Here is a 16,532-nt window from a genome sequence, read left to right on the forward strand (position 1 = left end):
TTTGTCTATGTTTCCTCTAAATTCTGATATGTGAAGCAAACTCAGACATATTTCATTTGAGCAAACATGACGAATCTACATTATCAGATTAATAAAGGGTGGTTATTACTGTTAAAGTTCTTATTTCACTTCTTTATCATTTAGGACAATGAATCAAATGTCTGGATTGTTGCGCTAAAATGTTGCATGAGAGTTTTAGGAGCCACGTAGCAAATGTTTTACATAGAAAACATATTTATATCTACCGTATGTGTTTTGATGAAGTCCTCAAGTCTGCATGCGATCAGTATTTTAAAACTCTGAAAGCAGACTTGTGTGTTTTTTTTATGATATACATTTTTATATTTTAGTCTGGATATTTTTCTTTTTAGCGATGTTTTAATATATCATAGTGGCCTGTCATTTTTTTTCCTTCCACATTCATACGAAAGACTTCTGGCTCTGCTTAGCTCTCGAGGGCCCGACCATATGCTCGAGGTTACAAATCAGTCTGAACTCACTTGTCTTTCCGTTTGCGGACTGAGATTTGCCCTCCATCTCGTGGTAGACGGGCACCACGGTGACGGTGTACTCCGTGTCCGGGTCCAGGCCCTTCAGGACAGTGGAGGTGGTAGTTCCAGACACCTGGTCCTGGTCGAGGAAAAGGAGAAACAACTTTGAACCGGGTGAACTGTAGGATTTGGAGTACTCCGAGAAAAGCAATACCCAAAAAAAAAAAGAAGTTTGGCACACAAAGAAAAACTCTCAGACTGAACAATGTCACAACTTAATGTGCTGCAAGCTGAGTTTTCTTGGATGCAGCTTGGGTTAGTTGCTGTCTTTCTGCAGCTCAGCAACAGGAACAGTAGAGGCTCAGAGATAAAGATGGATTAAAGCCGAAAGCTGCCACTTCAGAGACCATCCGGAGACGGTCTGGGCCTTCAAGCAAAGCACCAAACTGGCAGCGAGGAGAAGTGTTTGCCTTCATCTGGATGCACTCCTTCAGGCTTCTGCTGCAATAAACTGCTTCTTTGTCTATTTAATCTAATACTAAATTCTTAAATCTGCCAGTAGGCTGAGATAATTTAAATTGTTTCCAAATCAAATAACTTCATTTCACGACATTTTCTTGAACAAAGTGGCATAATTTTGAGGGTAATGAAATGGACCCCCTCGAGATATTGTCACTGCTTTAGAGATAACAGCTGAAGCTGCTTTTGAAATAAGTTCAACCCGCCTCACATCATCGTCAAATGTTTTCCATTAGTTGTAAGAAAATGTAGATATTAAAAGGCAACAACATTATCCAGTGTTCCTCTTCTGATAACTTGATATTGCAAATTTTCCAAGACAAGAAAAGAAAGTTCTTGCATGAAACTGCCTTGGAAACAAGTGTAATCATCTCATGCAACTGGCATTTTTCCACTTTTGAGCAAATTTAAGGGCCAAGACTCATGATAAGCTCTTTGCTCACACGGCACATCACCTCCTCTCACTTTCTCTGTGATGCAGTCACAGGCCTGCAAGATACACAACTTCCCTATCAGGCAATTTTCGTCTGCACAGATTCATATTAATACCATCAAACCAACAAGCCCCAGGAGGAAGAAGAAAACTTTCCATCTAAGGTCCAATCAGACGACTGAAGTACAGTGTGACCATAAACAGCTTAACAGTTTCTCAGCTACAGTAAACAGTTCAGTAGCAATGCAACACTGAAAAGGCACAGAGTCCGTTCCTCTCTTACAGACGTTAATCCAGTTAAACACATTCTTATTTTATTTGTTTTATTCAATCAATCAAAACTAAAGTTTCCTCAGTTCCTTTAAAGGGGACATGCACATGCACATGCACATTTCTTGGTCCATATTTACAGTTAAAAACTCCTTATTTATCTTATACTGGCTCTTTTTGCAGCCCCTCAGTTCAGCCTCTGTCTGAAACAGGCCGTTTTAGCTCCTGTCTCTTTAAGGCCCGCCTCCTGATGAGCTCACTCTGCTCTGATTGGTCGGTTTCCAAAAGCTTCTGGTGGCTTGAGAGGCCACATAAGCAAACAATAGTAGTAGGATTTCACTACTTTTATTCCTTTTTTTACTTAAAATTTAAACTCTCAGAACATCCTTAGCAACAAAAGCTACGTACTAGACATGTTTTTATCGGCAGGTGCGATAAGCTGATGTCATCATGTTTAACACAGTATAGAAATGACAGGAAGTTTAAAAAAAAAAAAAAAAAGCAATATTCTACTTAAAGGTTTTAATCATGATAATAATAGTTAATTAAGAGAGTTTTTAAAAGGATTATATGTTAAAGACAGCATGTAAATAACAGGATTTACAGGAAGGTCTTAAGCAAATGTAAAAGTAAAAGAAGAAAGGTGAAAAAAAGAGAAGAAAAAGCCAGTTACAGGAGGACAGAAAGACAGAAAGACACATTTTTCTGATTAAGTCAAGGTTAAAAAGCATCTCCTGACTGCCAATGAACAATAATTTTGACATCATGGTAGCTGAAATGCTATAAATTGGTTTGAATTAGAGCAAATGTATCTCATTTGACATTTCAGACAGTCCAAACCCAGATACAAATGGGGCATGGATGAAGTTCTCAACTCTTGGTGAAAATCCAACATGTGGAACTGGCAGACCCCGAAGGGTTACATAAAGCTGGAAGATTTCTGTCTGATTTCTGCCACTGAGTTTTTCAGTAAAGATTGACTCGTCTCAGAGAAATGTGTGTTTGAAATCTGCTGACACGACAGGATGTAGAAGCAGGACTTACCACATCCTGCTCTCCCGCTCCTGAAGCCGGCGCCCAGATCACGATGTATTCCCGCACTTTTCCCTCTGCGGGGTCCCAGCGGACGTTCAGGGTGCTGGTGGTGGGATCGGTAACCTGCAGGTTCCTCACATAACCCAGCGGCTCTGAGCAAAGAGACACGTAACAGGAAGACAACCTCAGCACTTTGGATCAGAGTGTCACACAGCTGCTGTCTAGTCAGAGGTTACTGGTGTCCGGGGGGCAATTTGTACAGATGTTTCCACGACAAGAAAATGGTGCTTTTCTGGCTGACTTTTCATTTTGGTCCAATGATTTGACTCAGTGTTACTCTGCAGTTAATGAAATTGATGCCTCTTCTATATTTATGTTACATTGGAAAAGAAATTTGCTGTTTCTGCCATTCAAATTGTTTTCTGCTGAAGTCGTAAATCAACAGCGGTTCACTGGAGATTAAAACCAAATCACCTTCGAACTTCATTTTTATTTGTTAAAGATGTTATGGAGCTTCATGCCTTTCAGCCATTTTTTTTGATTGACACTACTAATAAAGTATACAATAGGTACTAGAGGATAATATGTCAGTTAAACTAATAAGTCATAATTAGACATTATAAAAGGGGAAACAGAAAAAAGGCCATAGTCAGACTTTTGGGAACAATTTATACACTTAATTAGAATTAAATTAAAGATTTAAGCTAAAGTGACACTTGAAGACTAAAGCACTAAAGCAGATGGATTGTTGTTTTTCTATTTAAAGGGTGAAAGGGTTAGAAATACGAGCTCTAAAAGGAGTTGACGTGTAATTGTTTTCTTGCTGTTTTTCCGAGTAAAAACACTGATATATAAAACTGTAAGTGTACCAAATTGAAAACTGTTTCTTTCCTGGAAGATCTTGGGAACACTCTGAAATTATTCGGAAATTACGGACCCATATAATATAGTGTTACTCCCTAACTTTTCCACCAGCACACAAAAATATGAAAATCTAATGACCAGAACCGTAATGACAATAACTGATCACATGTCTGCTCCCCAGAGGATGAACCTTTTAGATTTTAAATGATCATATTAACTTTCCTGAAGCACTACCTTCAGGAAATTACTGACAAGACTCTAAGTAAACCTACATTTCTCTCTTTTCTTTTTGACTTTGTACTGAACAATCTATCATTCTTTTTTACTCCTGAGTCTCAAAGCTCAAAGCCCCGGAGAGGAAACGACCTGTTAAATAGCTTCACGGAGACTCAGGCGCGTTTCAAGGTTCACGGAGGCACTTAAACTTAAAAATACCACACAGCCGACAGCACATGACCGCAGCTACAGATACTCACTCGTCTTGCCGCTGTCGGTCAGGCTCGGCCCGTCTCCCTCGGCGTAGACGGGAACCACGGTGACGGTGTAGCGGGTGTCTGGTAGAAGCTTGTCCAGGACGGCTTTGGTGGTGCTTTCGGACACTTGCTCCTGCAAAGACACACACGGTGAACTCAACAGAATAACACAACCCTCGCTTTACCCGAGAAGCTAAAATTCCTATAAGCCCTCAAGAGCCCCGACATTTGACCACCAGCAGGTGAAGAGATTAACTTTGCCCCTAAGGGATCAACAGTAGCTGCATATCAGCACACTGCACTTACTATTGAATTATACTTCATCTGTTTGAGTCTTTAAAGGCAGAAACTGATCATTTTGTGCTTCTCTCTCTCTCCTATTCTTCCTCTCTCTCCTCTCTACCCCAACCGGTCGAGGCAGATGTTCGCCCACTTTGAGCCTGGTTCTGGTTCTGAGGTTTCTTCCTGTTAAAAGGGAGTTTTTTCTTTGCCATTGCCGCCAAGTGCTTGATCATGTGGGAATGTTGGGTCTCGGTTTAGGACCTGCTCTATGTGTGTAAAGTGTCTTGAGATGACTTTGTTGTGATTTCGCGCTATTTAAATAAAGATTGATTGAATATTTTGTGACAATATTCAAAATAGCTTCACTTTCTTTTTTTAAATTCCAATTCCATGATCCAACATTACAGGAATCCATAGTTTTTAGCATTAACCCTTACATACTGTTCAAACTCAAATTTGACCCATTTTTACATTTGAGAGCTGTAAAAACATCCTATACACATTTCTTCTAGGTGAACTTTTCCTAATGTGACCCTGAATATACAAAAAAGGAAACACATTGCATCATTTTTTAATTTTTGTGCAGCTGATACATAACATTCAAATATGTTTTATCCTTCATAATCTATCAAATCAAACATTTATTTATGATTGATTGTGAATTTATTAATGTAAATTGGTGTAAAGACTAACTATGAGTCAGTATATGAACAGTATGTAAAGGGGTTAAGACCATTTAGACCATTATGAGACATGAAGATGCAGCTGAAAGTTGTGGAGAAAGATATATTTTTTTAATAATTTTGTTTCTCAAAGTCTGATTTTATAATGATTACAAAGGTTACAGTTACATTTACCAAATACCATTATTAACTATTCTTGGAAACAGAAGAATATTTGTAATAATAATATCTTTAAATGCAAATTTGTTTACATAAAGATTACTTAAAATGTTGAAAATATGCAAAGAAAACACATTTTTGAGTCAGATATCCTGTATATGAATTTGATATCGATGCGAGTTGCTTCTGTTATGAAAAATGTGGAAACGTTTGTTATTATGGTTCATTTTACATGTTGTTTGTGTCTTATCCGTTTTCTGTTTTCTGTTTAAAAACTATGAGATTCCTCCGATTTAGCAATTCAGATGTTCTCCAGATCATAACTGAAATTATTCCAGTTATTCCACTTTTTGGTGTTTCATTTTCTCTTATAAACATCATTCAAATATCTCTCTGGCATCCTGTGTAAAACGTACTTTGACATGCTATTTGAGAGTAACACTTATGTCACTGCCAGAAACAAATAAGTCATTTTTTAAACATACAGACACAAGCGCGGCCCAGTTGTCAGTCAGCCACGTTCGGAGGTTGTTATTTCACAGCTCTTTACAAGCAGGTTAGCTTCCAAACCGCCTGAACCAGCCTCGGGCCTTTGATTATTAGGATTAACACAAACTTAGCCCGAACAAGCTGCACTCCAGAAACATAAACATACCACGCAACGACGAGGGATCGACTCTGCTTAAAGGATTTAGACGCTATTGTGTTAAAATTGCACGATGGGATTATCCTGTCGAAAAGTATGACTTCACTAAATCTCCGCTGAGGGCTTCGATTGTTTCTTCTGACGGCTTTTTTATTACTTCTGCTGAAAAAAATGTCGTTTTCTGAAGTGAGCGAGTGATTGACGACGATAAGTTTCATTATTAGATTTTGTCTATTAGATGCTTTTTTGTAGATTTGGCCTTTTTTTTTTTTGTTGGAGCCAGAAACTTTTCTGTCACAAGCATTGAACGGTTTGACCCTTGAAAGAGGAGTTTAAATTCACACAGTTTTCTCTCTGCATTTCAACAACATGATGACTTGCCTCAGAGCAACACAGCGCAAACGTGCCAGAAACATTTGATACTAGTTGAACGTGCTCCAGATCAAATTGCAAAGTCACTGAAAAACAGCCTCAGATCAGATATGAAACAACGGAGGACGACGCTGGTTTGAACTCCGTGTTGATTTACTGCGTTATATCAGTGATAGGGCAGATAAATGAGCTAATATTAATCTGACAGCCTCTAAAAGCTCTAATGGCTTTCAGCACTGACTGGCCAACATCCATTTATGATTAAAAGGACAGAATCAGCTGAATGTACGATGATAAATGAAAACGTATTAGTGTAATGAAACCTAACTAAACTAACTAACGTTTATTCTATTATGATATGAGTCATATTTTCTCCCACAGCAAGACACTTAAGTTTCCCACACAAATCATGAAACTTTAGTTTAATTCAGCTCAAACATAAAACAAAGTTATTAAACTCAAATTTAAACTCAAGTAAATTCATCTTGACTCAAACTGACTGGACTCAACTGAAGTTAACCCTCCTGTTGTCCTCGAGTCAAGGAGGGAAGGAAAAGAAGGAGGGAGGAAAGGAGGGAGCAAGGGAGGAAAGGAGGGAGGAAGGAAGGAAAGGAGGAAGTAAGGGAAGATAGGAGGGAGGGAGGAAGGAAAGGAAGGAGGAAGGAAGGGAGGGAGGAAGGAAGAAGGAAGGATGGAGGAAAGAAGGAAGGAAGGTAGGAGGTAGGGAGCTAAGTAGGGAGGGAGAAAGGAAAAGAGGAAGGGATGACGGATGGAAGGATGGATGGAAAGGAAAGAAGGAAGGATGGAGGAAAGAAGGAAGGAAGGAAGGTAGGAGGGAGGAAGGAAAGGAGGGAGGAAGGAAGGGAGGAGGAAAGAAGGAAGGAAGGTAGGAGGTAGGGAGCTAAGGAGGGAGGGAGAAATGAAAAGAGGAAGGGAGGACGGATGGAAGGATGGAAGGAAGGATGGAAAGGAAAGAAGGAAGGATGGAGGAAAGAAGGAAGGAAGGAAGGTAGGGGGGAGGAAAGAAAGAGAAGGAGGGAGGGAGGAAGGACAGAAAGAAGGAAGAAAGGGGGATGGAGGAAGGAAGGAAGGAAGGGAGGAAAGAGATAGAAGGAGGGAGGGAGGAAGGACAGACGGAAGGAAGGAAGGAAAGAAGGAACAGTCAAAACAGACGGGGTCAATTTGACCCGGGAGGACGACACGAAGGTTAAATTCACTCGACTTAACTCAACTTGACTCCAGTTAACTTCATTCAACTAGAGTTACATTAACTGGACTAAACTTGACTCAACTTGACTCAGGGTAACTCCACTGGACGACACTCAAGTTAAATTAATTTGATCTCTGACTAACTTAATTCATGAAACAGTCTTTGGCCTCAACTGAAGACTGAACCAGGCCTTTATTATAAATATCACATATTCATATTTTTTCATATTTTAGAATCAAATCTTCTCATTTGCTGATCTGCTCCAGTTGTTTGTGTTAATCTACAGTTTACTGCTGTTTGTTGTTAGCAGTAGTAGCACTTTGTTCATGTACAGCAGGGGTGACCAAACTATTCCCCAAAGGGCCATGTGGCTGCAGAAATTTTTTTATTCCAACCAATCAGGAACACACCAGGCTTGAATCATTTAATCAATTGATCTCAGTCTTCAGACAGTTGATTGGTCGAATCATGTGCTCTTAATCGGTTGGAAAAAAACCTGCAGCCACATGGCCTTTTGTGGAATAGTTTGGACATGCCTGACGTACAGTGTTAAACTTAAATATAATCATTTGATGTACTGTATTAAGAGTTATCTTATAGCTAATTTTCATCTGCAGCCCCTTCCATAGGTCAATATTAGAACATAAACAGTACAATAACTACTCCTTCCTCCGTTACACATTATAAACCTTCCTGTGGAATGAGCGATGAACTTAATTTTTATATTTATCATTTTATTTATTTTATGCTGCATTGGATTACTCAAACAGCGTTTCATTGTACACTTGCAATGACAATAAGGATCCATCTATTAACAGTGTCTTTACCTCATGAAAGCATAGTAAACAAGAATCCATGTGGGGTTAAAACAGTAATTATATTGTTGTCTTTCTGCACATTTTGATGAATTTAGCATGTGAGCCTTTATCGTACATTTAACAGGATATCAGGTTTAATTTGTGATTCTTACCACAATCTCCAGTCCTCCATCGGCAGGAATGTAGATCACTTTGTAGCCCTGAACGTTGCCGTCAGCGGGATTCCACGTTACTGTGAGAGTGGTGATGGTCGGGTTGGTCACCTTCATGTCTCCCACTCCGCCCAAAGGCACTGGAGGAAGAGAGAATATTATTGTTACAACTTTTATGTCACTTTTAACCATCCTGTTGTCCTCGAGTCAAGGAAGGAAGGGAGGGAGAAGGAAGGAAAGGAAAGGAAGGAAATGAGGGAGGGAGGAAGGAAGAAGGAAGGAATGAAGGAGGGAGGGAGGAAAGAAGGAAGGGAGAAAGGAAGGAAGGTAGGAGGGAGGGAGGGAGGGAGGGAGAAAGGAAAAGAGGAAGGGAGCAAGGAAGGAAAAGAGGACAGAGGAAAGAAGGAAGGTGGGGGAGGAAAAAAAGAGAGAAGGAAGGAGGGAGGGAGGAAAGAAATAAGGAAGGAAGGAAGGAAGAAAGGAAGGAAAGAAGGAGGGAGGGAGGGAGGAAGGAAGGACAGAAGGAAGGAAGAAAGGGGGATGGAGGAAGGAAAGAAGGAAGGGAGGAAATAAAGAAAGAGAGAAGGAGGGAGGAAAGAAGGAACAGTCAAAACAGACGGGGACGACACTAAGGTTAAAACACATTCAACAGATTCATATGAAAAGTTTCCGTCTCCATTGTGACTTACGTGTCTTTCCGTTGTCTGACTGGCGTTTTCCTTCCCTGGCCGGATAGACCGGTAACACGGACACTGTGTATACTGTGTCAGGCATCAAGTTCCTCAGGATGATGGTGGTGGTGCCTGCAGGAACTTGCTCCTAAGGGACGAAGATTTTCAAAAAGGTGTTTTTGTTAGTTTCATAACTGATAAACAGTTCATTTATATGCTGTATGTAACATTAACCTTCCTGTTGTCCTCGAGTCAAGGAAGGAAGGGAAGAAGAAGGAAGGAAAGGAGTAAGGAAGGGAGGAAGAAGGAAGGAAGGAAGGAAGGAAAGAAAGGAGGAAGGAAGGATGGAGGAAAGAAGGAAGGAAGGAGGGAGGGATGGAGAGGAAAAGAGGAGGGGAGGAAGGAAGGGAAGAGGAAAGAAGAAAGGGGGGAAGGAAGGAGGGAAGGAAGGAAGGAAGGAATGAAGGAAGGAAGGAAAGGAGGGAGGAAGGATGGATGGAAGGGAGGGAGGAAAGGAAGGGAGGAAAGAAGGAAGGAGGGAAGAAAATGGGATGGAGGAAGGAAAGAAAGAAAGAGAGAGGGAGGAGGAAGGATAGACGGAAGGAAGGAAGGGAGGACGACAGGAATGTTAATTGTGTCAGGTATCACTCTTTGAACTCTGGAAATGCGCAGAAATTTTCTTTACTGATGATACGCTATTTATTTTAACATGGTTTGCCATCATATCATATATATATATTTCTGATGACAGTTTTGTTTAAGCTTATTTTTATATGAAGTTTTGATGCTTTTGTGAGAAAAATATATATAATTAGCAACCAGTTTTACAAAGAAGAAAAACTGCATTTAAAACATTTGAAGCAGCTTAAATGACCTAAAACATTGACTCTTGGGACCTTTTGAAATGTATTTTTACTGCTATTAATAACAAATAGTGGGATTAATAGTTCACTCTAAAGTATGTCCATCTATTCAGTTCACTTCAGTTTTATTGTCATTCATACATATTAAAAACATGAAGGAACGAAATTTGTCACTCAGCTCCAGCAGCGAATAAAGTTGCAGTTGAAGGAGCTGAATGAAGTTGACGGAGCCAGTTGAAGAGTAACCATGATGTGTAAACACTGAGGAGTTTAAATGCCATTTTTAAGTGTAAACGTAAGCAATGAAAGTGGCATAAGTGTCTCTTTCAAGTACCTTTTTTTTTTCTGGAAGACTGAAAGAATAAATAAAGCTTTTTGTTACGTTGCCTCGCCGAAGCTGGCAGGACAGGATCTAGTTTAGAAATGAGACTCGGCTTTGGTACGAGCCTTCCAGCAGTCATATTGGAAGTCTTAAACCTCAATAAAACTGTTTTTCTTTTAAGGTATTTGTCTTTTGTAAACTCATTACCTTACTCAGTGATGCCATGAAATACCTGCCCTGAACAGCAGCCTGGGCTATTTTTATTCTAAATGGTATGACAGATGTAACAGAGCCTCACCATGTCCTCTTGGCCTCCAGCGGCAGGCACGAAGAAGACTTTGTACAGGCGGACAGCGCCATCAGCCGGGTCCCACTTCACATTCAGGGAGGTCATGGTGGGGTCGGTCACCCTCAGGTTCTTCACTCCTCCCAGTGGTCCTAAACACAACGGATGAGACGTTTATACTCTGGTAGGATGGATGATGGATCTTTGGCTTCTTTCCTCCCTTCCTTCTCTCTTTCCTTCCTACCTTATTTCCTTCCTCCATCCCCCTTTCTTCCTTCCTTCCTTCCTCCCTTCCTTCTTTCTTTCCTCCATCCCCCTTCCTCCCGTCCTTCTTTCCTCTGTCCTTCTTTCCTTCCTTCCTTCTTTTTTCTTCCATCCCCTTTCTTCCTTCCTTCTTTCTTCCCCCTACCTTCCTCCCTTCCTTCTTTCCTCTGTCCTTCTTTCCTTCCTTCCTCCTTTCCTCTTTGCCTTCCTCCCTCTCTCCTACCTTCCTTCTTTCCTCTGTCCTTCTTTCCTTCCTTCCTCCTTTCCTCTTTTCCTTTCTCCCTCCCTCCCTCTTTCCTTCCTTCCTCCATCCCCTTTCTTCCTTCCTTCTGTTTTTTTTCTTCTGTCCTTCCTTGCTTCCTCCCTCTTTTCCTTCCTTCTTCCTCCCTTCCTTCCTTCCTCCCTTCCTCCCTCCTTTCCTTCCTTCTTCCTCCCTTCCTTGACTCGAGGACAACAGGAGGGTTAAAGTAATCCAGGTAGGTTACAAAGGGGGGACGGAAACAAGGCCCTTTCTAACCTACTTGACTACTTTAAATACTGTAGTAGTAAACTGGCTCATTGACAAACACTTTTTTTTCTATCCAAGTTTAATTTGGAGACACTTAAACACAACTTACATGTCTTTTTTTTAAAACTTTGCTTTATGGTGTTATTTCAGATGTCTTGTTTTCAGCAAAGACATTTAAGGTTATTTAAGGTCTTATTAATTGGCAGAAATGACAAAATAATATTTTTTCTAGCTGAAAACCTGTATGAATGGGCTCCTTTCAGCTCCAAACCACAGGGAGTCCCCTACTCAAAATACCACATGAATGCTGTGTAAATACAAAAATGATCGTCCGTCTTTCTCACAGACTTTATGAAAACAACAAAGTACAATTTCAGCAACAGAAAGCAGTGATACGTGAAGATTTTAGTGTTCGGTCTTACTTGTCTTTCCATTTTCCGACATGGTCTTTCCTTCTCCCTCGGCGTAAACGGGAACCAGAGAGACGGTGTAGAGGGTGTCCGGCTGCAGGCCTCGGAGGATGCTGTTAGTGGTGCCTGCTGACACCGTCTCCTAAAATGTAGAAGAAAAATTACACATTAGAGACAAAGAATCAAAAATACAACACAAAGTAACGATGAAAAGTTTCTCAGTCATTGGAGAGGCATCAATAACTGCTCCTGAGGTTCCCTTGATTAGCTCGTGTCGTCCTCCCGGGTCAAATTGACCCCGTTTGTTCCTTCTTCTTTCCTCCCTTCCTCCCTTCCGTCTGTCCTTCCTCCCTTCCTTCTTTCCTCTGTCCTTTCCTTCCTTCCTCCCTTCCTATTTTCCTTTCTCCCTTCCTCCCTCCTTTCCTCCCTTCCTCTTTTCCTTTCTCCTTTCCTCTGTCCTTCTTTCCTTCTTTCCTCTTTTCCTTTCTCCCTTCCTCCCTCCTTCCTTCTTTCCTCCTTCCCTCCTACCTTCCTTCCTTCCTTCTTTTCTCCCTTCCACTTTTCCTTTCTCCCTTCCTCCCTCCTTCCTTATTTCCTCCCTCCTTCCTTATTTCCTCCCTCCCTCCCTCCTTCCTTCTTTACTCACTCCCTCCTCCTTTCCTTCCTTCTTCCTCATTTCCTTCCTTCCTTCCTCCTTTCCTTCCTTCTTCCTCCCTTCCATCCTTCCTTCCTTCCTCATTTCCTTCCTTCTTCCTCCCTTCCATCCTTCCTTCTTCCCTCCTTTCCTTCCTTCTTCCTCCCTCCCTTCCTTCTTCCCTCATTTCCTTCCTTACTCCCTCCCTCCCTTCCTTCCATCCTTCCTCCCTCCCTTCCTTGAATCCAGGACAACAGGAGGGTTAATCTAGCAACAGAAACAGACTCTGCTTGTAGTGAGCTATCCTGTAGATTTAAATCACATATAAAAAGAGAGAAAAGAGAAAAACATGTGTCCAGTTTGTGTTTCCTTTACTCTCATTTCTGGTGGATTGACAGCAAATCTAAGCAGCTCCAAAGCGTGTGAAGGTTTTTAAATAAATGCTAGATACAATCAGTCATTTCTTTTCCCATTAAGGTTTAAAAAAATGACAAGTTCAACACTCAGGGTCAATAATTCGACTCTGGGTGTAACACTGCTCAGTTCCAGCCAACAGGAAGCTGACGGTTTCCCTACCAGTCCTACCATGCTCTCAGCTCCTCCGGCTGCAGGAACATAGACGAGCTTGTACTCCTTCACTCGGCCCTCGGCGGGCTCCCAGCGCACGTTCAGCGTCGTCATGGTCGGGTTCAACACCTGCAGGTTCTTCACTGCACCCAGAGGCTCTGAGAGAACAGAAACACAGGAGTTACAGGAAGGGAATCAGATTATTTACTACATATCTGTATTTCTGTATCACCATTTTGGGAGACTCTCTATTCTCGCTGCTCTTTATAAATAGATGAATATATTACTTTTATTTGACACTTGGGATGGTTTTATATTCAACATGAGATACAACAAGATCATAAAATATTACTAATATCATCTTATATTGCTTCCTGTTTCCCCCTTTTTTTTCTTCTCTTCCCTCTCTTCCATTTTTTCCCCTTTTTTCCCCCTAGATCTTTCCTTCCTTTCATCCTTCTTTTGTTCCTCCCACTCGTCTTTCCTTCTTTTACTATGTTTTTCTTTGTATTTCCATATTTTCTTTGCTGTTTTTCAATCCTTTCTCTTCCTCTGAAGTCTGTCTTTCTTTCCTCCCTTTCTTTACAGGATATAAATGACATTAAAAAAAACTAGAGATGCAAGCTTTTCATGCAACAGTAAAACTGAACTCAACCCTTCTTCTTCCCTACTTTTAATTCAGATGCCTTATATTACATTTTTACAACAAATTTATTAGAAGTCATTAAAACATTGTGAAATCAGGACTGTTTATTTTGTAATAAAGTATTTTCTCACTCTGGCATTCCTACTTTTACTTACAAAGTTATAGTTCCCCTTTCTCACAGAATAAAAAATAATAATCTCATTATTTTTTATCTTTAGCAAACGTTTGCACCTTTTTGTCCATTTTAGTACAACTTCAGCAACAGAAAGTGCTGATACATGACTATTTTTGAAGTGTTCGGTCTTACTTGTTTTTCCGTTTTCAGCCATTTTCTTTCCTTCTCCCTCGATGTAAATGGGAACCAGAGAGACGGTGTAGAGAGTGTCGGGCTGCAGGCTTCGGAGGACGGTGCTAGTTGTGCTCCCTGACACTTTCTCCTAAAATTTCCCCCCCAAAAAAAGACACAAATGAGCTCATTTCAAACCCAAAGAAGAAGACAGAGAACCAATAATGCAACATAAAATAAGGCTGAAAGGTGTCTTAGTTATTGGAAATAGTCATATAAAAAGTGTGGTGAAATATCTGTAAGGAAGTAGCTGTTTGACATATTAGGAGTAGAGTAGATAGATGTGGGTGAGTCATAAAAAATGACACTCGGGTCACTTTGGGTGTAACAGGAAGCTTCAATCATTCCTACCATGCTCTCAGCTCCTCCGGCTGCAGGAACGTAAAAGACTTTGTACTCCTTCACTCGGCCCTCGGCGGGCTCCCAGCGAACGTTCAGAGTCGTCATGGTCGGGTTCAACACCTGCAGGTTCCTCACTCCACCCAGCGGCTCTGAGAGGACGGAAACACAGGAGTTACAGGAAGGGAAATGAGATCGTTTAATACAGATCTCTATTTCGCTATCACCATATTAGGAGACTTTCTATTCTTCCTGTACTACATAGATAGATGATTATTGTAATTTCTACTCCACTATATTTATCTGGCACATGAGATGGTTTCATATTCAACATGAAATACAGCAAAATCATAAAATATTACGAATATCATCCTACTTTTTTCCCCCTTTTTGCTATTTTTTTGTACTATCTTTCCTTCCTTTCACCGTTATTTTGTTCTTCCTGTTCCTCTTTTCTTATTTCACTATTTTTTCTATGCATTTCCCTATTTTTTCTTTCCTTCCTTTTCCTCTGCAGTCTGTCTTTCCTTCTTTTGTTTACAGGTCTAAAGGGCATGAAACTCCCCAAAAACTAGAGGTGCCATCTTTTCATGGAACATAAAACTTAAGTACTTTCCCAGCATTCCTACTCTTGCTTAAGATCCGAATACTTCTTTTTGAAAGTTTTATAACTTTGCTGCCCCGATTTTATCACAATGAGGACTGTCTTCTCTAAATGATCATAAAATATTACTAATATCATCCTATTTTTTTCCCTGTTTTTGCTATATTTCGACTATCTTTCCTTCCTTTTTTACTGATTTTTCTTTGTATTTCCATTTTCTTTCTGTCCTTCTTTTTCCTCGGCTGTCTGTCTTTCCTTCCTTCTTTTATATACTGGATTTAAATGGCATTAAACCCTCCCAGAACTAGATATACAAGCTTTTCATGCAAGACTGAAGTACTTTCTATAACTCCAAGAAAACCAGACACTGATCAGTTTGAAACTTTATAAATTTGCTGCCCTGATTTTAGCACAATGAGGACTATCTTCTCTAAATGTTGTCTCCTCCTGTGAACGTCTGACACTCACTGGTCTTTCCTTCTCCGCTGATTTCTTTGCTGTTGCCGATTTCATAGACGGCCACCAAAGTGACGGTGTACGGTGTGTTGGGCTCCAGCTTCGTCAGGACAGTCGTGGTCTTCTTCCCTCCGACCTGAATCTGTTGTGAAAGAGAAAGAAACGTTTTCAGCTGATGAGAAAACACGACCGTTACAGCAACATGTATCATATGATGAAGCTAAGAATCTGTGTCAGTGTCCTTTAAGGTGGACTCATTTAGTTCAGATAAAAATATGACATATTACAAGATTAAACAGTGATAAAAATGCTAAATCAAGCACAAAATCTTAACTTTTTAGTATTGTAAAAGTTCATTTAAGGATTCTTTTTTGACCAATAAAATAAAGTTTCTTCTCTCGTTGTCAGCCGTCCCTTTATCCAAGTACAAGCTCACACTGCTTGCATAATGGAAACTCTTCATTTCATCATTGTATGTAATTATATTAATATTAGAAGAATAGAAATTAATAAAACAATGATGTAACGAGCAGAACTGACTTTTTAAATTATCCTTAAATCTATAAAATCTACAAAACTATGAAAAAAAACTTAATATCTCTAACTCTGTAATCATTTATCCCTGATCTCATGCTTCGGTCTTTCCAGAAACTAAACTGACCCTCTAACGTCACAACAATTCACACTGTGTAATTTCCTTAAAGATTAAGCTGCTGCTCGATGTCAGACAAACCAATTTACAGTATTTATACATGAGTATGTTAAGTATTTCCCTGGAAAAAGGAATCCCAGTTAGGCCCCTTTGAGACATGCTGAGCAAACCACTTGGCAGTATATCATGAAACGGACTCTGTAAACACATTCATCGAGGGCATAAACAGTTTGTGTGGTAGCTAAGAGATAGATGATGCAGGGTATCACATCACAGTTACATCAGTATTTTAGGAATGTGGCTGAATTTTAACGTTGAGACACAAGCAAAGAATTAACATCTAACTTAATACAGTTATTATGGATTATATATTTTCATTATATAGTTATTAGTAGTTTTGGATTAAATCTAATGAGTGATAGAGCCAGGCTAGTTGCTATTCCTTATTTCTAGTATTTATGCTAAGCTAAGCTAAGCTAAGCAGCTGCTGGCTCTAGCTTCTTACTGAAAGCAGCAACAATTAATCAATTAATCAATTAGCTGATCACCAGAAACTA

At 40.1% G+C, this 16,532-nt stretch overlaps 1 protein-coding gene across 1 annotated transcript in view; it reads right to left on the reverse strand.

Moving 5' to 3' along the window:
• Positions 1–16,532, reverse strand: part of col12a1b (collagen, type XII, alpha 1b) — a 158,413-nt gene that overhangs the window by 69,771 nt on the left and 72,110 nt on the right. Inside the window, exons 30-38 of the mRNA XM_062436907.1 lie at positions 15,336–15,465; positions 12,942–13,090; positions 11,744–11,873; positions 10,562–10,701; positions 9,097–9,226; positions 8,408–8,547; positions 4,089–4,218; positions 2,758–2,900; positions 501–630 (exon numbers count right to left, since the gene is read on the reverse strand). Of these exons, the coding sequence (XP_062292891.1) occupies positions 501–630; positions 2,758–2,900; positions 4,089–4,218; positions 8,408–8,547; positions 9,097–9,226; positions 10,562–10,701; positions 11,744–11,873; positions 12,942–13,090; positions 15,336–15,465 (1,222 nt within the window). The remainder of the gene's footprint in view (positions 1–500; positions 631–2,757; positions 2,901–4,088; positions 4,219–8,407; positions 8,548–9,096; positions 9,227–10,561; positions 10,702–11,743; positions 11,874–12,941; positions 13,091–15,335; positions 15,466–16,532) is intronic.

This window comes from Scomber scombrus, chromosome 17 (genome assembly GCF_963691925.1).
Source record: "Scomber scombrus chromosome 17, fScoSco1.1, whole genome shotgun sequence".
Lineage (NCBI taxonomy): Eukaryota > Metazoa > Chordata > Actinopteri > Scombriformes > Scombridae > Scomber > Scomber scombrus.